This window comes from Trachypithecus francoisi, unplaced genomic scaffold (assembly GCF_009764315.1).
Source record: "Trachypithecus francoisi isolate TF-2019V2 unplaced genomic scaffold, Tfra_2.0 Lachesis_group11, whole genome shotgun sequence".
In the NCBI taxonomy this organism is placed as follows: Eukaryota; Metazoa; Chordata; class Mammalia; order Primates; family Cercopithecidae; genus Trachypithecus; species Trachypithecus francoisi.
Window position 1 is genome coordinate 81,610,279 of NW_022681456.1, and position 23,510 is coordinate 81,633,788.

The window sequence follows — 23,510 nt, forward strand, 5'->3', positions numbered from 1 at the left end:
CTAGCATCATCAGCACCACCACCACTGCCCTCCTCACCTTCATCATCATCATCAGCTGAGCAAGTTGATCAACGAAGCAAACCCAGCAGGACAGGCAGCAGTCTTTCCCATCCCTTTGGTTAGGAGAAACTTCTCAATCTGAGCCCTGGTGTTCCCCTTCCATGGCATGTTCTGGAGGTGCTCCAGCCTTTGAACATACACCAAAGCTTGTCCCCTGGGGTCAGACCTCATATTTTCCCCTCTTCATGGTTGACAATTTCCTCTTCCTCCCTCCTCTCAGCTTGGGGAGCTGGAGACCATGGCCAGCAGGCACAGCAATGCCTTGAGGAACACTAAGAGTGAGATTGCTGAGCTCACCAGGATGATCCAGAGGCCTGCGGGCAGGGATAGAGAACACCAGGAAGCAGGTACCCTGTAACAAATGAACAGGGCAGCCCGGGGGTCCCCGGTATGGCCCATACTCTGAAGAATGCTCCCTTCAACTCAGGCTTGCTACCTGAGATTCTGGTGGGAAAGCACGAGGGGCCGTCAGGAGATCAGGCCAGAACCCTATCACTTCCTGACCCTCCACCCATGCAGGTGCATGAGGGCCTTACATCACACCCATCCTCCAGCTCAGACGGGCCCCAGGTCTCCGGGTGACAACCTGGAAGGCCTAGGCGAGCCTGTCATTCTTAGGCTCAGTTGCACTGCACTGCCCACTAGCTTTTAACCCCCATTTCAATACTCCCACAGCAACTGGAATATCCTTTCTCATCCTCTTTAGCAGTCTCTCAAACTTCCTCTTTTTCTGCGAGAATGGGCCAAACATCTTTTCCTGTCTAAACCCCCTCCTCCTGTGAAGCCGTCATCCTTCCCTCCTCAGCATCTCTCCTCTGAGTTCCATGGTGCCCTGTGCTTTTCCACATCATAGCCTGGCCTCCTGCTACCTTAAATGCCTACTCTTCTGTTTTTCCTCCTTAATGGTGAGAACATTGGGTGCAGGGGCTGTGTCTTGTTCACTGCTATCTCCTGGCACCCAGCTGTGAAGGACAGAGGGCAGGGATTAGGGAGAAAGTGAGTGAGTGTTTCAGACACTGAGGGTGACTCCTCTGATCTCACCACTCATTGCTGCTTGCCTCAGACACAGAGACTCTTGAGTTCTTTTTCCCCAAACTGAGACTACTTGAAACCTCCCTCAAAGTTACTTCCCAAAGGGATGCTCCTCTCCAGCCTCAGTGGGGTTGGGGAGTCCTGGGGAGGGACAGACAGATGGCGACCTGTGCTCACCCACCATATGGCCAGGTGAGTCCATAGGTCCAGCACACTTCCCTTCCCTCCTCCTGCCCCAGAGCAATAAATAACCTGCAGATGGCCATCACCAATGCTGAGCAGAGGGGTGAGTTCGTTCTCAGGGATGCCTGGGCCAAGCTGGAAGAGCTCAGGGAGGTCTTGCAGCAGGCCAAGGACAACCTGGCCCGGCGCTCTGTGAGTACCAGCAACTCATGAGCCTGAAGCTGGCCCTGGACATGGAGATTGCTGCCTCCCATAAGCTGCTGGGCGAGGAATGCAGGTGAGTAGGGGACCATGGCTGTGGCAGAGAACCTGCCTTGAGAAGCAGGATCATCAGGACTTTATGTCCCTGGTTAGATCCATCGTGATTTTGAGCCTAACTGCACTGGCCCATGTCTTCCCTCTCATATTCCCAGTGGCCCCCACAGCATAGGAGGGGACAAAGGAGGACCTCAACAAATGTTTGTTAAACTGCTGTCACTGCTTAGCACGCTCCCCTTCTCCTAGCTCCTTTAAGGCTCGGGGTTGCAAACTTGTTTTAAATTTCCAGCAGTAGATAAATGTTTTACTTGAAATGGGCATTCTCTGGATCCCAGGGGTAAATGCCAATCAAGTTTGCATGTTCAGAGTTGCTGAGGTCATGGGATCACAGGGGACATCTCACTGATTCCCTGTCACCTCCCACCGAGATATCATGAAGTCCACCCCACCTTGTCTTACCACTCTTCTCTGATTCCCTATCTTAGTTTTTCATTATTGCTTAGGAAGTTCCTCCTGAGATCTGACTTCAGCCCAGCTGCTGCAATTCACATTTGTGTTTTCTGGATAGTCTCTGATGGAGCCAGGGAAACAGCACTGGCTTGGGAGACCTTCCCACTACTGGGTGATCATTTGGGGTTTACCTGTATTCACTGTGCGACCTCAGATTCCATCCCCACTTTGAGCCTCATGTTTCTCATCCTTAAAAAGAGAGAATTGGACTATCTTTGAAGTGTTTCCTAACACTGACATTTAGAGTGGCAAGTGGCTCTATGTTTCTAAAATTTATTTTTTTCTTTTTCTTTCTACAACAGGATGGCTGGGGAGTGTCAAAGCTCGGTGTGCATTTGTGAGTGTGCATACTATTTCCCTTGAGGTTGGGTCATACCATTGCTAGTGGGATACATAACCACTCCCCTCAGGATGGAGTGGCAGGAAAATAGACAAGGAAAATGGGTCTTTATAAACAGAGAGATTTCTGAGTTTTCCACATTCCCACCCCTTGGAGCTGGAGAAAAAGACAAGTGCATTCGCTGGTGTTCCTTATGTCTGACTGCCACAGCTGAGCTCACCTGCTTACCACGTACTGTGGCCACCTTGCCTCCTAATATTCCTGTGCCTCTCACTCCCTGTCCCTTAGCCCTGGGCACCTCCACCTTCTCTGCATCCTTGTCTAATTCCTTACCGCCTTCCAGCACCTCATGGGGCGGAGGGGTGACTGGCCATCTCCTTGCAGCTGTGGCTCACAACACCAGCACCACCGCTTCGAGGGTGGCCAGCCACAAAGGCAGAGGCAGTGGCTCCAGCATCTCCAGCTGTGGAAGCCAGAGTGTGGCCAGGGTCAGAGTGTAGGTGGGGGCCTGAGCATCCAGTCCACCAGCAGATAAGTCCCTGGGGGCCAGCACTTGGGAGCCAGCGGTGCCTCCTTTTCCTCAGCCAGGATCATCCAGAACACCACCAGTAGCAGCCAGCATCCCTACACCAAATTCTGAGCTGATGCCCTCCCCACTTCACCAGATGGCCCCAGCCATCCCAGCTCCCACCTGCTTAGTACTCTGTCTGCATTACTGAGTTCCTCAGTTCCTAGGCCCCAGACACCTCAGGCTCAGGACAGATCTTCTTTCCCCTCCTGTGTGTGCGGAGCCTCTATCAGAAGGTACCTCACTGGTTACAGCCTCTCTGCTCCCACTTCTGCCCTCAGCTTGCTTTGCAATTTGCCCTCACTTTCTCCCTCTGCAAGGTCTCCATTCATTCCTCTCTAATAATTGCTGTGTGTTTCACTGCATTTTCTTTGACAGTCAGTGGGTTTTATTGATTGTCACTTTGCAGGGTTGGTGGGGTAGAGAGGCAGGGGAAGGAAAGGAGAGGGGAAGAGAAAGAAACTGTGTCCTCAGAGAGCAACCTGTTGGGAGCAGAGGGCATCATAAGGCACAGACAAAGAGGGGTGAGGAAGGAGGAGCCTGTGGCACCTGTCAGGGTGGAGGAGGAGCCAGCCCGCCTACCACTCCTGGAGCCCTGCTCTCTGCCCTGGTTTCTGATATCTCATCTGGCCTCTTCATTTTGGTGACCTGCTCCGACATTCCTCCCCTGGCTAATGGGCTGAGCATTCCCAGGCCCCTTTGGCTCCCCGCTCTGCGGCCTGTCTCATTCCTGCACACCCTACAGCCACCTGAGCATCGCTTTGCTACTGCAGGCTTTGTGCCACAAGCCTGCACTGGCCCAGTGGTGTCCTGGCCTTCAGTCTCTTCTAACTCACTGCCGGACCCTCAAACCCATAATCTCTCCAGCTGAGCCAGTCCTTGCACCCCCATCGGAAGAGGGGGCCCAGGGCCTCTGGGTCTCCACACCCTCTTGGCCCATAGCATGCTCCCATGTCCCCCTACCCCCAGTCATTTTGCTTCTCAAGTCTGGCTCAGATGTGCAGAGAAGGGACTCGGGGATCCATGGGCTGTGGCCTGGCCCTCTCTCCTGGACACTCTGCAGCCTCCAGGGTCTGTGTCTGCCGGCCCCTGGGGGCAGCAGACATCTCTGGGAGTTGTTGGTCTGTTTGACTCAGGGCAGGGGACACCAGGGCTCCCGGTGCTTCTGTGATTCTTCTCACTTCTCCTAGGGAGGAGCCAGAAGGCTCAGGTTGGACCAGCATGCCCCACTCGCCCTGCCCTCTGCCACTGGGATCCTGCTCACCCCCTCCACCGACGGCCCAACTAAAGTCTCCAGGGGCTTCCTCGGTGTCCATGTGGTGGCCTGGTTTTGGTCATTTTCTTAGTTCTTTGAGGCCTCTGATGCTGTCACCCACCCCCTTTCTCCTGTTTTCTCTCTCCTCTCTTGCCCTGTCTTCCCAAGTCTTTCTGTTGCTTCTCTTCTTCTGTCCACAAATCGAATGAGGGAGTTCTGCAACGTTTTAAAAATCTTTTATTGAACTACAATATATAGACCCAAAGAGCACAGAGCTCACGTGTTCAGCTTGATGAATTTTCTCAAACTGAACCCACCCACATAACCAACACCCAGATCAAGGATCAGGCATTCCCATCACCCCAGAAGCCCTTGCCCTGAGTTCCCTTCCAGTCCCTCCCCCGACACTTTCCCTGGAAACCCTTATTCTGACTTCTAACAGCTTAAGTGAGTTTTGTATGTTTTTGTACTTCATGTAGATGGAATCATACAGCTTGTGGCTGGCCTCTTTGTTCGACATAAAGTTAGTGAGATTTATCCATATTGTTGCAAGAAGTTGTAGGTCATTCATTCTTATTGGTATTTCACTGCGTGACTAAACCCTGATTTATTTGTTTATCTGCTCTACTACTGATGGACGTTGGAATCTAAATTCCAGCTTTAGGCTATTAGGAACGAAGCTGCTCTGAGCATTCTCGTACATGGCCCTTGGGGAATCACGTACGCACTCTGTGTCTTTGTGTGTACCTAGCAGTGGCGTTGCCGTTCATAGGGTATGCATATGGTCAGCTTTAGTAATACTCCAGACAGTTCCCAAAGTAGCTCCAGGAAGGCAGGAAAGTTCTTACCAACACTAGCTATTTTCTTTCTTTTGTATTTTAACTTTTTTGCATGGAGACTGTTATGTATCTTTGTGGTTTTAATCTGCATGTCCCATAGTGGCTAATGACGTAGAGCTCATTTTCACATGTGTATTGGCCATTTGGATACCTCTTTGGTCCCGTCTTTTGAACATTTTTCTATCGGTGGGGTTGCCTGTCTTTTTCTTGTTAATTTATAGCGGTTCTTTATATGTTCTGGATATGAGTCGTTTGTCAGATATGTAAATTATGAATCTCTTCTCCCACACTGGGGGTGGTTTTTGCAGTCTCTTAATTAAGCTACTTGACAAGCAGAATGACTTATTCAAAATTTACTTCTTCTAATTCATCATATTTTTCTTTTGTGTGGTGTTTTTGTGTCCTGTTTAAGAACCCTGCTCTATACTCTTAAGGCCATGGAGACATTCTCTGATTTCTTCTAAATGCTCTACTGTTTGGCCTTTCACACTGGGGGTTTTATAACATTTCATTTAAGATAGGAAAAGACATATCAATCTACTTAATCTGGTTGGTGAACATACAGGTGTTTGCTCTATTGTTTTCAGTATGATTGAAATATTCTATAGTTAAAATGAAAAATATTAAAAAATATATGTTTCCCTGGGTTCTTTCTTTCTTGCTCTGTTCTTTTCATGTTGCATATTGTTCCCGGGTGAGTCTGTAAACTCTAGTTTCACTCATACATTTTTTCAAATTTCTTTTTTTCTTTTAATTTTTTATTATACTTTAAGTTCTAGGGTACATGTGCACAGTGTGCAGGTTTGTTACACATGTATACATGTGCCATGTTGGTGTGCTGCACCCATTAACTCATCATTTACATTAGGTATATCTCCTAATGCTATCCCTTCCCCCTCCCCCCACCCCAGACAGGCCCCAGTGTGTGATATTCCCCACCCTGTGTCCAAGTGATCTCATTGTTCACTTCCCACCTATGAGTGAGAACATGAGGTGTTTGGTTTTCTGTTCTTGCGATAGTTTGCTGAGAATGATGGTTTCCAGCTGCATCCATGTCCCTACAAAGGACATGAACTCATCCTTTTTTATGGCTGCACATGCAAATCAAAACCACAATGAGATGCCATCTCACACCAGTTAGAATGGCGATCATTAAAAAGTCAGGGAACAACAGGTCCTGGAGAGGATGTGGAGAAATATTTATTCAAATTTCATCTAGCACCAATCTGGTCCATGTACCATGGGGGTGGTGGCCACAGAAATGACTATAACATGGATGCCCCCTTAAGGGACTTACAGTCTAGTGTATATTGGGACACACAAATGCAGGACATATAAATCCTATTCCCAGGAACAGCTATTCCCAAGAACAGCTCAGAGCTCATGCTGTCTTGAACATGAGTATCCTGTCCTTCCTGTCTCCTCTTCCTGTCCCCTTTTAAAAAACATCATTGAGGCACAATTTGTATACAGTAACAATGCACCCATTTTCAGAGTACAGTTCCATGAGTTTTGACAAATGTAAATCCCTGTGTAACCCAGCCACAACCAAAATATAGAATATCTTCGAAAATGCTCTTTATGCCCCTTTGCAGTCAATCCCCTGCCAATCCCCAGCACCAGGCTGAGGCTTGCTTGATGTCACTATAGGTTAGTTTTGCTGTGTTTAGGGCTTCAGAGAAATGCAATCATGTAGAATGTATTCCCTTGTGTCTGGCTTCCCTGGCTCATCATAATCTTTCTGAGACCCTTCAGGCATATGTGTTGCAAATATAAATGTTGTCCCAGTCTGCGGTTTGCCTTTTCATGTTCTTAATGATGCGCTCCAAAGCTCCCTGCCCCTTGGAGTCCCTGCTGATCGGCAAGTGGCGCTTCCCAATCAGCAGCATTTGTACCCATATCTAGAGCTGAGTGCTTGGCTCAGCCCTTGGATTAGATCCAACTCTATGTCTCATGTGAAGACGAGTGACTCTCTCTTACCCTTCCCCTAGCTTTTTATAAAAACGGGGACATTTTCTCCTTTAGCAAAGTTGCTTACATTCTGGGAATCAGTCCATCAGAATTAAAGCAAACTGGAGCTTTAAAAACATCCAGGTGCCCGGGCCATGCTCCCTGATTCTGATTCAGGAGACCAGAAGTAGGGCTTGAGGATCTGGATTTTTAAAAGCTGCCCAGTGGTCCTGATGTGTAGCCGCCCATAGAGCAAAGTCCCAAATCTGCAGCATAGCACAGAGAGACCTTTGCAATCAGTTTCAACCTACACCTTCAGCTCCTTCCCCATCATCTCTCCTCCTCCGTTATGACACCTGTCCTAAACATGTGGGATCCCTTACCAACACTTCCCCCACCACATCACATTAGATTCCCCTCTCTACCAGTGGTGTCTTTTTTGAATTGTCCACCCACTGGGCCCACTCCGACTCATCCCTCAGTACTGCATTCAAAACTACCTCCTCTGTGATGCCTTCAATAGCCTTTCTTCCTCTCACACCTTAGTACTTTGATCTACTGTCAATAACGCTGACTCCAATGTGCTCTAAGGTGTTATTTACATGCCTGGTACTTCCTTCAAGAAAGCTGTAGGCTCCTCCAGACCATGAACTGTATTTTGTGTGTCGTTGTCTTCTATTGGAAAACCTGCTGCCTGACACAAGCAAATGCTCTACGAATCATTGCTGAGTGATTGCATAAATGTTTGGAGAGATGACTAAATGGATACTGGTCAATGTTGCATCTCTTGGAGGGAATGAAGTTCAAGGGGAAACCCTTCTGGACAGTCCTTGCTGGATTCTCTGAACAGAGGGCAGGAGCACCCATTATGCTTGACTCTAGATCCAATTATCATGCTTCTTGGCAGAAACCAGAGCCAGTGATTAGGTTGAGATGGCTTCTACTTTCTGACTGCATCAGTTTTAAACCAACTTCATGCTTAATGCTTTTGTCATTTTCATTTGGGGCTACACGTTGTATGAAAGTATTTTCTCTGTGAGTCACAGAGGGTGTGTGTCTGTGTGTGGCATATTTGCCCATTGGTCTGTCAGGGCAGATAAATGAAAGGACCTTAACAAGTTCAAGACACTCCACAAATGCCAGATACAATTAAGTGTCATGTATGCTTGTGAGGCCATGGCTTGGCTTTTTTAGGAGCCAAGAGCTTTCTGAATTGTATAAGGTTGACTGGGAGCTGGGTGGGTGTATGCCCTGGGTATGGGGCCTGCCCTCCCAGGGCTTCTACACTGGTTAAGGAGAAGTAAGATATTTTTGTTTGACTTATAGACACTGTAGGGACAATGAGTGTCCCAGGAGCTTGAGGCCAGGAGAGCTCAGGGGCCAGGCTGGTCATATAAGGCATCATGGTGGGGCTGGGACTTTGGCTAGTTCCTAAATGAGTTGGTTTAGGGTGGAAGGGAAAGGGTTTTAGGTATAGACTGTGGTCCTCTCCTGGCCTGTCAGCTTGCAAAACCACGCCCTTGATCGGAAGGAGCAAGCCGGGGCAGCGTCCCCTTTGCTGGGAAAACCATGCAAAGTGCCCTTCTAAGGACTATGCTTAGAGAAGCATGGAGTCCTATTTGTGCCTTTTCTATCAATTCCACACCACTTTGCAAACATGATCAAACACAAGTCATTTGCTCAGAGTCAGGGCTTGTTCTGTAAGTTGAGAACTTACAGACATAGAAGGAAGGGACAGACACAGAACATCCTGCCAGTGCCTGCACAAGGAGCCTTTCCAGAGCTCTGAGTGGTATATGTCTTAGTCCATAGCATGTGCTCCAGGCTGGGACAGAAACTGAACTGGAGGCCTGGCTCTGCCACTTATTGGTTATGGGCCCCTGGAAAAGTTGTTTAACTCCTGAGCCACAGTTTCCCTTACCTGTAAAAAAAAAAAGAGCTAGAGGGTTGCCATGAAGGTTGAAGAAGTCTGTAAGTGTCAATTTAGAGCCTGCTGCCTGGCCAGCATTCTATGGCCTGACTCCCTGCTGCGGTTGTGATCCCTCAGTTCCCACGGCGCTCTGGCTTTCTAGTTTATAAGGCCCTTGTTGTATTTCACTCATCTGGACCTCGTTGGGCTCAGGAGTAGAGGCTCAACAGGCAGAGCAGAGGTTTATCAGCTCTACTTTACAATGGGCTAAAAGGAGGCCCAGAGGAGCCTGGAGACTGGAACTTGGGGCTCTTGCCTCTGTCCAGGGTGCTTTCCATGGCACTGCTCTGCTGGCCTCCTGGGGTGGGTAGTTCTGGGCATGTTGAAGAGGCTGCCTCACTCCCTGGGCCCTCTCCTTCTGGGCTGGGCTAAGTTTCGAGCTGCAGCTGCCTGGCCCAAGACTTTCTTTCCTAAGTTTCAGATGCCATGAGGCTGGCCCTCTTCTGTGAGACTCAGCTCAGAGCTCACCTGCTATTGAAGAACAGTTTCTGGTCAGGCCCAGTGGCTCACACCTCTAATCCCAGTACTTTGGGAGGCCAAGGCAGGTGGATCACCTGAGGTCAGGAGTTTGAGACTAGCCTGGCCAACATGGCAAAATCCCGTCTCTACAAAATTACAAAAATTAGTCAGGCATGGAGGCGGCTGCCTGTAGTCCCAGTTACTCGGGAGGCTGAGGCAAGAGAATCGCTTGAACCCAGGAGGCGGAGGTTGTAGTGAGTGGAGATCACACCACTGCACTCTAGCCTGGATGATAGAGTGAGACTCCATTTAAACAAAACAAAACAGAAACGATTTCTTATGGAACAGATTCCCCTTTGACTGCAAGGCACAGAGCGGGACAGTCTGCCCAGGGAACCAGAGCTGAGCTCCTCCTAGCTCATGCCCAACCTGCCCCAGGGCCCCATCCATGTGCTCCCCTTGAAGCCTCCCATACACACAGTTCTGCCCCAACTCTGCTCTCCCCACCTTCCCTCCCCAGCCCAGCATCATCTGCCAGCTGCCATGCCATGTACTGTTAAGCTCTGGCCTCAGCCCTGGGTACTGCATTTGAGGCCCCCATTTCCCTGAGAAGCTGGGACTGCCTCAGGCAGGTGCGATTATTCCTCTTCCCTTGAACTCCATCGGTGAGGGCACCGCTGCCCCAGAGCAGACGGGCCTCGGTCAAGTGCCAGCCTGGGAGGCACAGCCATGGCCATGGAGAGGACAGAGTGTAGGACTCAGTGTCTCTCCTGGGGCCTCTGTGTCCTCATCCCCAGGAAAGGCCCATCTGGGCTGATTCTAGGGTTGGTGGCTCCCTGGCTAGCAGTGCACTCTTAACTTTTTTTGAAGAGGCAACAGAAGACAATAGCTGAACTTTTCTAATTTGCAGGTGTAGGGGATTGGTGGGATTTGCCACTGCTAATAAAGAGATTTGGGATGGCTCCTCATTACAGCCCCAACTTCTACCCTAATCTCTTTGGCATTCGTTCTTGATGTTAAAATTCAAACCGACTTCTTTGCGTATTCAGACTGGGCCAGGTCATTGGCAGTGTTCAAGGGGTGGAAACCAGTGAACTGTTCTGCAGAGTTCCCCTTCAATAGCAAGGATTTAAAAATGGCAAGTGGGGGACAGAAGGATAGTGGGAGACCTTTCCTCATTTGCTCCTGGGGCCTCTCTTGACAAAAGCATAGGCCACACTTGGAAACCAAAACATGACTTGGATTTTGGAGTCAAGATCAGCCCCACAGGTGAGCAAAGACAGCAGTTTTATGTTATGTTGCTGACCCCCACCATCAGCACGGGCAGTGACCCAGATGGCAATGGGCCCAGGAGTTTCCAAATTGTTTTTAAACAGAGTCTTTTGTTTAAGCGATCAGTGTGGAGGTGTCAGGATGGCAGTGGTGATGAGACCAGAACACTGTCCACTGCACCCCTTTCTCCCACTCATACCTCCCTTGAACCCTGGGGCTTCACTAGGTCCAATGTGAATCCTCCACTCAAGTCTGAAGCCCTCATTGTGCAGAGGAGGAAACTGAGGCCTGGCAAAGGGAAGAATCAGTGGCTGAGTTGAGTTGGGACCTGAGTCTCCTCTCAGTCTGTGCCCCTATTTGGATCCAGCTGCTGTATCTTGGTTTCTTAGGTCAGCAAGGAGCTTTGGGCAAGAATCAGGGCCCTGGGGGATGGGGTAGGCACCAACGTCTTGAAGGTGGTGAGGAGGACGATGCCTACCTGTGGCACAACAGGCTGCATGGGGAAGAGTGCCCTGGGCAGGGAATTGTGATGAGCATGTACATGCTTGTGGGGGTGCCTGTGTTTCTGTGATAAGTCTGTTTTGTGTGTGTGTGTGTGTTGGTGTGAATTTATGGTGTGTTTTGCTTCTCTCTTTCTCCACTCAGTTCATTCTCTTCCATTTTACTTGAGGGTCTTTTGTGACTTGGTGGAGAGGAACAGGAGCTGCCCTGAGGTTTGGCAGGTCACTGGTTTGAACTTGCCCTCCCTCCAGTGAGCTGGCAAGGGAAGAAGGAGGTGCTGAGCAGCTAGGAAGTCAGATCTGAGCAAAGGGGAGAAGGCGAGATCAATGAGGGAAGGGTTCTTGGATGAGAATGGATCAGAGGGAATTGGAGGCCAGATTAGAAAAGGAAAAGGCAAGGGTCGTTTTAAAAGGGGCTGGCTTCTGCAGAGGCTCATTTTCTAGCCTTGGTTTGTGCTGTCAGGATTGGTGTCATCAAAGGTAGTCTTTGCTGCCAAAGATAAGTAGAGGTGAATGTTACAAAAGTGAGTAACATTTCATGTCACACAGAACTTCTTCCAAATATTATGCCCCTAACAGCCTTAAGAAGAAGCCCTTGTTGTTCTTAAATTTTACTGGTGAAGATCTGAGCTTCCTAGGTGGCGGGATTGGTGTCTCACGTGAGCTGAGGGAAGGGGGCCTTGGGAATCCTGGATTCATTTTGTTGTACAAGTTTGGAAGAGGAAAAACTGATGGTCTTTCTGGCCTGGACCAAGTGGTCCATCCCCTCCACCCTGCCCAGGCTGGCCTCAGACCCTCTCTCTGCTCACTCTCTCCTAGGGCACTTGGTGGTGACCTTGACTTCTCCAGCCATGCTCATTCCTGTCCTCGTCAGACTGACTCCTCTCTCCTCCCTTGCAGCTCTCTCTCCAAGGCCCCTTAGACCCCAGTTCTAGGTGCCCCTGTGGCTGAGAACTTGCTCTTTGTGCATTCGTATGTGCACCTCCTCCCTGAAGGGTGAGGTCCTAGAGGCAGCTGCTGTGCATTCTCAAACTTCTGTTGCACCTTCCTTCTCCTTGTCAGTCACAAGACCACCTTCATCGCCCTCCCCCTTCCTCTCCCTTCTTCCTTGGAGTCCTTGCCTGGGGCCCTGCCCCACTGGGGCTCTGCACCTACCCTGGGAACCTCCTGAGGCTGGCTGGTCTGGCTGAGTGGCCGAGAGGCAGAGAAGTGCTGACCTGTCACTCTCAGCATGGGGTTACAGGTCTCTTGGGGATTAGGGGTTGTGTCCAGCCCTGCAGGATGGTCCCTCTCCCAATTTAAGGTTATTTTGGGTCAGTAATCTGGGAAAACAAAGTCATTTGGAAATTTGGAGGGATTATCAAGGTGTATTGTGTGTTTTGAACTCGACATCTTGCTGCCAGGCAAACCAAAGCTGTTAATGCCTCAGTTAGGTGGCTGGCAACATCAGCCAGCCAAGCTCCTAGGCTGTACATAAGGGCCATCCCCATTCAGAACTTCAGAAGGCTTCTGAGCTTCCTCCAGCCTTCGGAGCCCACCCTTCCTTTGGAAGAACTTGCTGTCTGCCATGAGTCGCCAGATAGGCTACAGCCAGCAGCCCTTCATGTCTTCTGGTGGGGCCTACTGCCAGGCCTTCAGTGGCCGCACAGCCATGGTGTCGGGCCACAGCTGGATCAGCTCTATCATGTCCTCCTTTGCCTCCAGCTCAGGAAGGGCTGGTGGTGGGTGGGTCTGCTGTCTATGCCATGATAGGGGGAGGTTTCTGCAGCCAAGTCTCCATGGCCTTGGGGGGAAGAAGATGATCCCTATCAGTGTGGCTGGAGGTAGCACCTGGGCTGGTGGGCTCAGGGGGGCTGGTGGGTTTGGGGGGGTCTGGTGGGGGATGATTTGGAGGCAGTGGTTTTGGAGGTGGTGGAAGAGGGATGGGTGGAAGCTTTGGTGGAAGAGCTGGGGGCTTTGGTGGAGGAACGGGAGGCTTCAGAGGAGCAGCCAGGGGTTTCTGCAGAGAAGCTGGTGGCTTTGGTGGCCCTAGTGGCTTTGGTGGCTCTGGAAGCTTTGGTGATCCTGGCGGCTTTGGTGACCTCAGTGACCTCAATGATCTAGGTGGCTTTCTGGGTGGAATCCAGGAAGTAACTGTCAACCAGAGCCTTCTGCAGCCCTGCCACGTGGAGACTGACCTTAAGTTTGGGCAAGTAAAGGCCCAGATGTGGGAGCAGATCAAGACTCTCAACGACGTTTGCCTTCTTCATCGACAGGTGAGCCCATCTCAAGCCAGCTAGACAGTGAGGAAATCTGGCTCAATTGTGTTGGTCTTTTTCTGCCCTCTTCTCCTTATGAGTCTGAGGAAGTTGTGGGTTCACCCAATATGTCAAGCCCTCTCAGCAGTGGTATCTCAGCAGTGGTGGGCCTGCTTACTACAGCAACAGGTGAGGAAAATACTGCATCCCTCCCTGGATGGAGGCGCCATCCCTCTGTGTGCCCCGTCCCGCGGCTCCTCAGAGGGGCTGCTGAGGCTGCTGCTCCAGAGACTGCTGGCTGCCATCATTGATGTCTCCTAACCATCGCCTTCTGAAACTCAAACACAGAACTCCCCCTCCATCTCGGAAGACTTGCAATCTGCTCGTCTTTGAAAGAGAGGCCTACTCTGCCGAAGCTGAATTTGTATTTGAGGGATGAGTCGACCTGCCATCAGCTTGTGATGTGAGATGAGGGTAAAGGGGTACCTCCTCTTAGGTGCTTCCCACAGGAAGATTTTAGTGTGAGGAGCAGCAAATGTTGAAGGCATGTGAGGCTTGTTTGCACGTATACATGCAAGGGCCTGGCTGAATGAATGGTCTATGTGTCTGCGTTCTGGATATTCCATGCAAGGGAAAACATGGCAATGACAGTGGTGACTGTGTGGTGTCTGTGCTTGGTTAGCTGCTGAGAGTGTCATCAGTACTCTTGGGGTACGATGTGTGGAGATCTCTTTGTGACCCTGGGGTAATAGGAGGCCTCACAGAAAGGGCTTGTAGTGATTCTTTGCGGGGTCCCATTTCCCTATGTGTCCTGGGGGAAGCTGAAGAAGTTAGTCTTACCATTGGAACATCACACCTTTTTAGAGGTGAAGCTCTTGAAAATTAAGTGACCTTCTAGAGGTACCTAGCTGGTTCCTCTCAGTGTCTCAGTGTCTGGATAAATTTATTTACAGAGGCTGGGTGCGGCGGTTCACGCCCGTAATCCTAGCACTTCAGGAGTCTGAGGCAGGTGGATTGCTTGAGTCCAGGAGTTTGAGACTAGCCTGGGCAACACAGTGAGACCCTATCTCTACAAAAACCACAAAAATTAGCCAGGCATGGTGGTGCACACCTGTAGTCTTAGCTACTTGGGGGGCTGAGGAGGGAGAAACACCTGAGCCCAAGAGGCAGAGGTTGCAGTGAGCCAAGATCGCGCCACTGCACTCCAGCCTGGGCAACAGAGTGAGACCCTGTCTCAAAAAAAATTGTTTACAGAAAAACAGAAAGTGATGCTGAAAATGCAGCTCCTCCGCAGCAAGTGGGTTTGGCTGCTTAAGGCCTCAGTAGTAACCCTTATCATCCTTAAAGGGGGCTTCTGAGATTTTGGAACCCCGAGTGTCTAGCATAAGGCCTGACATGTGCTTGGTGCTCTGCAAACATTTGTTAAATGACCAGTTGATTGATATTTACTCCCCTGCTTATATGGTTAGCCTTGAACTTTTGGGCAGAAATGTCTCATAGCAGATAAAAGTTTGAGACATCTTTAGCTAGTGGTTAAGTTTAAATGCAGGACTCAGGTGCATCTAGGATCTTTCTTGGGCAAAGATCTGCTTGAGAGACATTTCTCTGTGGTTTTCTCTAATTCCCACCTGAGTGCAGTGTACCCAGGATTGTAAACATCTTCCTGGAGACTGCATCTGCTGTAGAATGCTCACTAAGTACCTATGGAGAGCCCACGGTGCTACTGTACTTGCTGTACACAGAGTTGGCACCAGAAAATTCCCCTGAAAGCTCTTGGCAGCTCAGCCATCTCCCTCTGATACCATAAATAGTTGAAAAAAATAAAAATTTCTCCAGAAAGCCTTCTAGGATCAATCACAATAGAATCCCACAAGGAAGTGATATCTACTTCACCGTCCAATCATCATCATCATTATTAGGTGGTGCCTGGCACATACAAAGTGCTAGTAAATATCTGTAGAATGAACTGGGTCTTACCTGAACCCAGAAGGCAATGCATTGGAAAGATGCAGGCCTTGGGCTAAACTGGTAGGACAAGAAGCCCTGAGTCCATGTGATTCATGGGATGTACTCTGGGGCCATGGGGATGACAGAGAAGGCAGACCACAGGTGACCTTTTTCTCACAGGTATGAAGATGAGATCGACAAGTACACAGCTGCAGAGAATGACTTTGTGGTCCTGAAGAAGGTGAGGGGCCCCTTCCCAGCTTCCAACCCCAAAGCCCTGCTAACCTGAGTGGTTTGAGGGTGGAGGGGAGGCAGAAGCTTAGTGCTGTTGATCTGAGGACTTCTTGTAGGCCCTGCAAGTGAGGGCCAGAAAGAGGGAGGAGGCCAGACAGGGTTCAGGCCCCAGTAGCTCCCTGCCCACCCCTGCTGAAGGGTGTGAAGGTCCGAGCAGACTTTTGCCAAGTCCTTTCCTGATGGGCACGCAGGGTTTATGGACCTGATTACACCTTGAGTTGTGATTACAAAATGGACCAAGGGAAGAAATAATTTCTCTCTTTTTTCTATTAGGAGTACATTCCCAGGAGTTACTTAAAGAGAGAGACATTGAGTGTGGCAAATTTAAATTGTCCCTCAGACCCCCTTCCTCACATATTCTTCTCCCCTTGTCTCGGGTAAGGGCCCCAGCCCCAGACTTCATTCTTCCTCTTGCCTTATAGTCTCTTTGTGCCCTTCCCTGGTGTGCGTTCACCAGCCCAGCCTGCAGAGTACTTGATTTAGCAATGTTAGAGTGCAGCTGCCTGCGCCTGGATGGGATCTCCTTCCCCCTGAGTGCGAGTTCCCAGGGGCAGGGCCCCGTGGTCCCTTCTTCCTGCCCCTTTCCATAGTATGCAGGACTAGACAGAGTCACAGGTTGTCTAGTCTTAACAGTGACTGAATTATCTCCCAGGACGTCGATGCTGCCCACATGACCAAAGTGGAGCTGGAGGCCAAGGTGGAGAGGATGACAGGTGAGATCAACTTCCTGAAGGCCCTCTACAATGCTGGAAGTCTCCCTCATTGCCATTCCTTGGGACTCACCTGCCCTGCCTCCTAGAGGAGGGCATTTAGAAGTCCAGCAGGACTGTGGGTCTGTCTGTCCTGACCAGAGAGACACCGGCCCACCCTTGTGGGTAGTTCTGCTCTCTGCCCGGACCATTCAAACCTCTGCCTCCTCACCTTCTTTCCTCTGTTGTAGAAGTGGCCATTGCCTTCCAGAAAAGCCTCTAGTGGTGGTCCCTCAGTCCTGAGCACCCCTCTCCTGAGCTGGTGGCTTCCCGTGCTCTGCTGGGCAGCCCGGTGTGGGTCTACGCAGGAGACGGCACATTTGCTTGGCCCTGTGGGAGCTGTCCCAGATGCAGTCAGACACCAGCAACATGTCTGTGGTTCTTTCCATGTACAACAATCACTGCCTGGACCTGGGCAACATCATTGCCAAGGTCCGTGCCCAGTATGATGAGATTGCCCAGAGGAGCAAGGCTGAGGCCGAGGCATTGTGCTAGACCAAGACAGGTGACAGCATCATGTAGCTTTGGAGAATCTTGCTCCCCCATCAATCTACCTAGATAGTCCAGCATATCACCCAGGAAATCTTAGTGTACGTGAGTGTGGGGCATGATTTCACTTTGTGTAGGTGCTAGGCCTGAGTCATGATGGAAGCATAAGCCCACAGCCCTGGTCAAGTTTTTTCCTCCTCATCCACATCTGCTTCTTGATGCTGTCGATCTCTACCCACAACCTCTGGATCATCCTGTTGAGCAGACTCTGCCTCCAAGCCATTCTTCCCACATCTCCATATGGCAGTCACCTCATCTTCCCACATGTCTGGTCTTATTAACAGAGAGCTTTCTTCCCAGTCAGAAAGCTCTGACTTTTCTCTAACCCAGTGCTTCTCAACAGAGGGTAGGGAAGGTACGATTTTCCCCCATGGGACATTTGGAAATATCTGCAGGCATTTTTGACTGTCATACCTAAAAGTGGGGAGGGGATACTAACTGGCATCTAGTGGGTAGAGGCCAGGGATGCTGTAAACATCTTATAATGCACAGGATGCCAGCCTCTGCAAAAAGAACTATTGTGCCCAAAATGTCAATAGCACCAAGGCTGACAAATTCTTAACCTAAATCTTTCTTGCTGCATCCCCTTTATTGTTATTTCGTGTTACAAACTCTTCCATTTCTCCTCCACAAAGGCTCTGCATCTACGTGCGCTTCTGGTTTGATCACACTGAGGTGCTGAAGCCAGTATCTGGAACAGCCAAGGGAGGGGGATGGACAAAGTCTAACTCCACAGGCCCAGGGAATTCTGTACATTCCCTCCCATTCCCCAAATCTGAGTGAGACAGAGTTGGTCCATATACATCTGATTCTTCCCCTGGATTTTCTGCTGGTTAAGAAAGAAGCTGGCTCCATCATCTGGGATGTTTGCATTCAAGTGCCCACACTGTCACTCCACAGCTGGATGACTTTGGTCATGGAACTCAGGCAATCTGAGTCTCAGCTTTCCTTTTGTATAAGATGGGGATAATAATGCCTTTCTCATCAAGTTGTTGTGAGGACGAATGAGATAAAACAGAGGGTCTGGTGCACAGTGACTGCTCAACAAACAGTAGCTACTGTTCTGGAAGACAGGACTTCTGATGCAGGGAGAGAGCACTGGGTTTGCATACGCCTGTGCTCTGATTTTTCCATTTGTGGTATGAAGGTGTTGAAGCAGGTGATCTATAAGACCCCTTTTCTGAAAATGTGACTTTTCTGGACACAGCTGTGGGAGCTGCAGACTATGGCCAGCAGGCATCATGGGGATGACCTGAGGAACACCAAGAGTGAGATCATGGAGCTCAACAGGATGATCCAGAGGCTGTGGGTGGAGATCGAGAGCATCGAGAAGCAGATGGGGATGAGGAGGACAAGAACATGACCAGGGCTGTGGGCTTATGCTTCCATCATGACACTCAGGACTAGCACCTACGCAAAGTGAAATCATGCCCCACACTCACATACACTAAGATTTCCTGGGTGATATGCTGGGCTAGCGCTGAACTAAGATTGTTATGTGGATTTAGTTTCTGCTTCCCTGGAGCTTGAAGGTTGATATGGGATAGAAACTGAATACAGACATCATTAGGTGGTTGGAGAAATAAGTTGACTGTTGAAGACTGAATTGGGGGAGTAGCCAAGGAAGTCCACATCTAGATGGGCTAAGGCAGAGGGAAGGTTTCTCTGATAATTCATGAAGACTTCCTGGAGGAGGGAAATTTTCAGAAGATGCTGAGTTATTTTCCATAAAAAAGGAGAGAGGCACAGGAAGGGTCTGGCTCCTTCTGAGTTGGTATAGCCCCTTGAAGCCAGGTGTTTCTAATCCCATTCCCTGGTAAGCTAGAACCTAGATCCAAGCCCAGGCTTCTCTGCTGACCAGCTGTGTAGCCTTTAACCCCAGTGCCTGGGGTTTCCTCACTTATCCAACATCAGGTAACACAGTGCAAGCACCAAACACACAGGATGGGTCACCAGTGAATGACACTCGAATCTAAACTGGACTCCTGGCTCCCCACACTAAGAACGCCAAGCTGCAGACGACCATCGCTGATGCAGAGCAGTGCCGGAAGGTGGCCCTCAAGGACACTAATGCCAGGCTTCAGGGCATCAAGTATGGACTGCAGCAGGCCAAAGAGGACCTGGCCCTGCTGCTTTGCATGTACCAGGTGCTGATGAATGTCAAGCTGGCCCTGGATGTGGAGATCACCACCTAATGGACCCTCCTGGAGGGCGAGGAGTGCAGGTGAGAGTCCGTCTGGTTCCCAGGAGGCCCGAAGCCTGGGGTTTTCCTGCTTGAGCATGCTGCCAGGTGTGGGAGCTGTGCATGCTGTCAGAGGTGGCAGTGGCCATTGCAGTCACAGCCTCTTGTTCAGGGCTGGGAGATGCTGTCACACCAAGAAAGCTGTGCTTCCTATGCCATATGAACACATTAGCGCCTTACCTTGGGTAGTGTCCTATGTTTTAGCTATACAGTGTATGTCTGCAAAGATGAAGGGTCATAGACATAAATGTTATTTCTAGGCCATTTCTTTATTACTGCCTTAATTGTAAGTTTTTGAAGAGTGGGTTCCCGTACACTGGCACATGGGTATAGGGCTCTGTCCCACGTGGGTTCAAATAGCCTTTGCTAAATGAAGAGTATCCTGAGGAAGTGGAGAGGATGGGTGGGTCCAGAAATGTTCTGTGTCCTCTGATCTGTATCTCTTTGGGAGATGTTAGTGGAAAGAGTAACACTTTAACCTTACCCAAGAGAAATAACAATGTGTTTTATGATATTCTGAGCACCCGTCCAGCTTATTTCTCACTCTCTACATCAATCAGGAGGGAATGGGAGTGGGGTGACCAAGGCTCTCCTTGCTGTTGACCTAAGGAAGGCCATTTAGGGAGAGGGAGGAACTGAGCGAACTGTCTGATCTTCCCCACAGGGTGTCTGGGAGGTACCAGAGTTCCATGAGCCTCGGTGAGTATTGGGTTATTTCTCTGGGAAGGGGCTGGAGGCCTCGGAATGCAGTTTCTCAAGCCATGTGCCAGCGCTGGTGCGGGGCCATCTAGCCTGCAGGTTGGAAGAGCTGTTGGTGGCGGTTTTGGAGAAGCCAACCTCCCCTCCCCTCCCCTCCCCTCCCCTCCCCTCCCTGAAGCCTGTCCTCCCCACGCCTTGCCGGATCTCCACGGGGCGTCACCCTGGGGAAGACCTGCGGCCCGGAACTGTGGGAGGGGCTGGCGTGCGGAGCAGACACTGCCAGGCTCCGTGACCCCGACTCTCTTTGCAGAAACGGTCCACAGCAGCACCGGCGGCGGCTGCGCCCTGGGGGGAGGAGCCGGAGCTGGGGCCCGCGGAGGTAGCGGGGACCGCAGCGGCTGGGACTAGGGCGGGAGCTCCGCGGAGTGCGAGGGCTTCTCTGGTTCCGGGACTTCTGCGCCGCCAGCCAGGGTGGCGGCGGCGGCGGCGGCGGCAGCGGCAGCGCGGCCAGCATCTCACAAAACTCCTCCCAGAGCCGGCGGTCCCGCCACAAATTCTGAACCCGGCGCCAGAGGCGTCCTCGGACCAGCCTCCTTCGCCCTCCGGCAGGCCCCGCTCTGAGCTCCCCCGCACCCCCGCGGGGCCCCTTCCCTCCGCTGCTTCTGACCTGTGCTGCGGAACCCCACATTCCCAGACGGCTGGCATCGCAGCAACCCGAAAGTTGCCGGGATGGATGAGTAGGCAATAAACCTTCCTCTGCCGGAATCGGCGGCTCATGCCTGTAATCCCAGCACTTTGGCAGGCCGAGGCGGGAGGATCACTTGAGCCCAGGAGTTTGAGGCTGCATTGAGCTAGCATGGCACCACTGCACTCCAGCCTGGGCAACTGAGCGAGACCCTGTCTTTAAACAAACAAACAAAATCTGAAAAAACATCCACCCACACAAGGCAGTGCCCACGTTCTGGGCCATGCCACCGCTTGTGCCTTGAAAGTGCCCCCACCCCAGCCAATGTCCCACTGCCTTATGGGACAGTTCCAACTGGCCCATTCCTCTCCCTGTAGGCAGGTCCCCACTTCCTGCTGGTGCTTTGATTTCCCAAGACTGGTACTTGTCCCATCTTGGCTTCAAGAAAGGAATTCTCTGTTCTGTACAATCATCAACAAAGTGCGTTGTGTTTCAGACATCATGGTAGAATTTTCATTCTGGATTCCAAGTCATTAAGACTTTCTTTGTGGCCAGTGGGTCATTCACAGTCCCTTTCACACACACAGCTCTGGTCTGAGCTGGGAGGGGGACCCTGGGGAGGAAGTACTGAGAGTTCCCAGGCTGGAGGGGCAGGGCCTTTTCACCCAGGAGATACTATGGATGACATACATCCACCTTCCTAATTGTTCAGATTTGAATTCACAAACATTTCATTATATTTGAAAAAGTTGTAGGTTAGATTTCCTTGTTTTTCTAGTAATTCGAAATATGTCTGAAACTCTCCAGGAATCACAGCTAATTATAATCAAAGGAGTTGCTGGTAGTCAAACATTTTCAAAAGCAATTATAAAAATTCAAATGTTTTACGGCAAAAGTTATATATGCTGAGGATGTATGTTAACATGTTTGATATGATGTGGGGCGGAGCCTTCAAATATTGAGAGTTATGAGAACAAAGAATTTCAAATTGTCTGGTAACAGGTCACCCCCACCCTCATCCCTACCCCTACCCCAGATGAGAGCACAGAATCCAGGCAGATCCAGGAATACTTGGATAGAACAGAGGTTTGGTTCTGGGTATGGGGCATGTGAGTGGGAGAAGTAAAAGATGAGCAAACATGCAAAGGCGTACATGCACGACAACCTTCCTTGTAAAATACTAACCAGTGTGGGGACTGAGGAAGGTTGTCAGAGACAGCGAGAAAGAGACAGTACTCCTTGATAACAGATCACAGAAACTCTTAGCTAAGTACACAAAAAGCTGAGAGAGATAGCCAAAGGCTCACCACACTAGAAAAACAGCACACAACTACAGCTTCAACAGAGAATGTTCCAGTTCTAAGGTGAAACATTTATCCGGGATAGTCTAAATCGAGAGGAGGAAGCCTGGGAACTGTCCACTGCAGCTTGCACTGGGAGGGGCTATGGCTTCACCTCTCAAAAGCAAGCACACTGTCCAAGGATTCTCTTTTCTCCATGCCCTCATTCTTATCCTTTATCTTTTTGATATAGCCATCCTAACAGGTGCGAAGTAATGTCTCATTGTGGTTTTGATTTGCATTTCTCTGATGGTTAGTGATGTTGAGCACTTGTACACTGTGGGTGGGAAGGTAAATTGGTATAGTACGGCCATGATGGAAAACAGTATGGAGGTTCCTCAAAACATTAAAAATGGAACTATCATATGACCCAGCAACACCATATCTAAGTAGATATCCAAGAGAAATTAAATCACTATCTTGAAGAGACATCTGCACCTCCATGTTCATTGCAGCTTTATCCACAATAGCCAAGATATGAAATTAACCCAAGTGTCCATTGATGGATAAATGGACAAAGAAAATGTAGAATATATACACAATGGGATATTAGTTAGCCATACAAAGGAAGAAATCTTGTCATTTGCAACAACATAGACAAACAGACAACATGATGCTAAGCGAAATAAGCCAGACTTTGAAAGACAAATATTTTAGCTGGGCCTGGGGGCACATGCCTATTATCCCACCTACTTGGGAGGCTGAGGCATGAGAATCACTTGAACCTGGGAGGTGGAGGTTGCAGTGAATATTTCAGCCTGGGTGACAGAGCAAAACCCTGCCCTGTCTCAAAACAAAACAAAACAAAACAAAACAACAACAACAAAAAACAAAACAAAATCTCACTATATGTGGAATCTAAGACAGTCAAACTCATAGAAATGGAGTGAAGGGTGATTGCCAGGGGTTGGAAGTAGGGGTGGGAGAATTGGGGAAATGTTGGTTAAAGGGTATGAAATTTCAGTTATGATGAAATTTTCTCTATGGTGAACAAGTTCTGTAAATGAACAAGAAAAAGCCAGCCCACATGTGCCTCTTAAGCAGTGAATGCAGCTTGGAGAGATTGTCCTTTAGCTTAATGACAGAGGAGATACTTTTGGCTTGTTTCAAACTCATCAGTAAATTGCTACGTTCCTTTAAATAGATGATCAAAGAAAAGCTTGTCTGCATCTTTTATATGATTTACAATATATTATGGGGTCACAGTTTCCTGCTTATGGCAACATTCTAATTTAAAGGAAGCTGGATGGAAAATGCAGTTTGGTTAATAGAAATTTGCTTTTGTCATAATATAATAATCGCTAAAGTTGATGATCTCTTGTTACTTGCCTGACATGTGCTGAGCTTTATCTGAATTAACCCATCTAATCTTCACAGCCCTGTGAGGTAGGCAGTGTTATGGCCTCTGCTTCACAAAAGAGGAAATGAAAGCACAGAGAGATGAATGAACTCATCCAGGGTCACATAACTAGAAGGGATGGCACCAGCATTCAAACTCCAGCAGGCCTAACCTGAAAGCCCTCCTAAATTGCCCCATAAAGCAGAAGATAAGATAGTACAGCAAGAAACTCTC

General features: G+C 49.7%; 1 protein-coding gene across 1 annotated transcript; it reads left to right on the forward strand.

The window, feature by feature from the left end:
• The first annotated feature begins 14,148 nt into the window (after positions 1-14,148).
• On the forward strand, positions 14,149-20,641 carry LOC117090870 (keratin, type II cytoskeletal 3-like). The gene is given in 8 exon segments (XM_033223483.1): positions 14,149-14,177; positions 15,560-15,620; positions 16,326-16,420; positions 16,758-16,907; positions 18,163-18,305; positions 18,973-19,195; positions 19,878-19,912; positions 20,223-20,641. Coding segments are annotated over 8 exon segments (834 nt in total). The 3' UTR covers positions 20,321-20,641.
• The last annotated feature ends 2,869 nt before the right edge of the window (positions 20,642-23,510 follow it).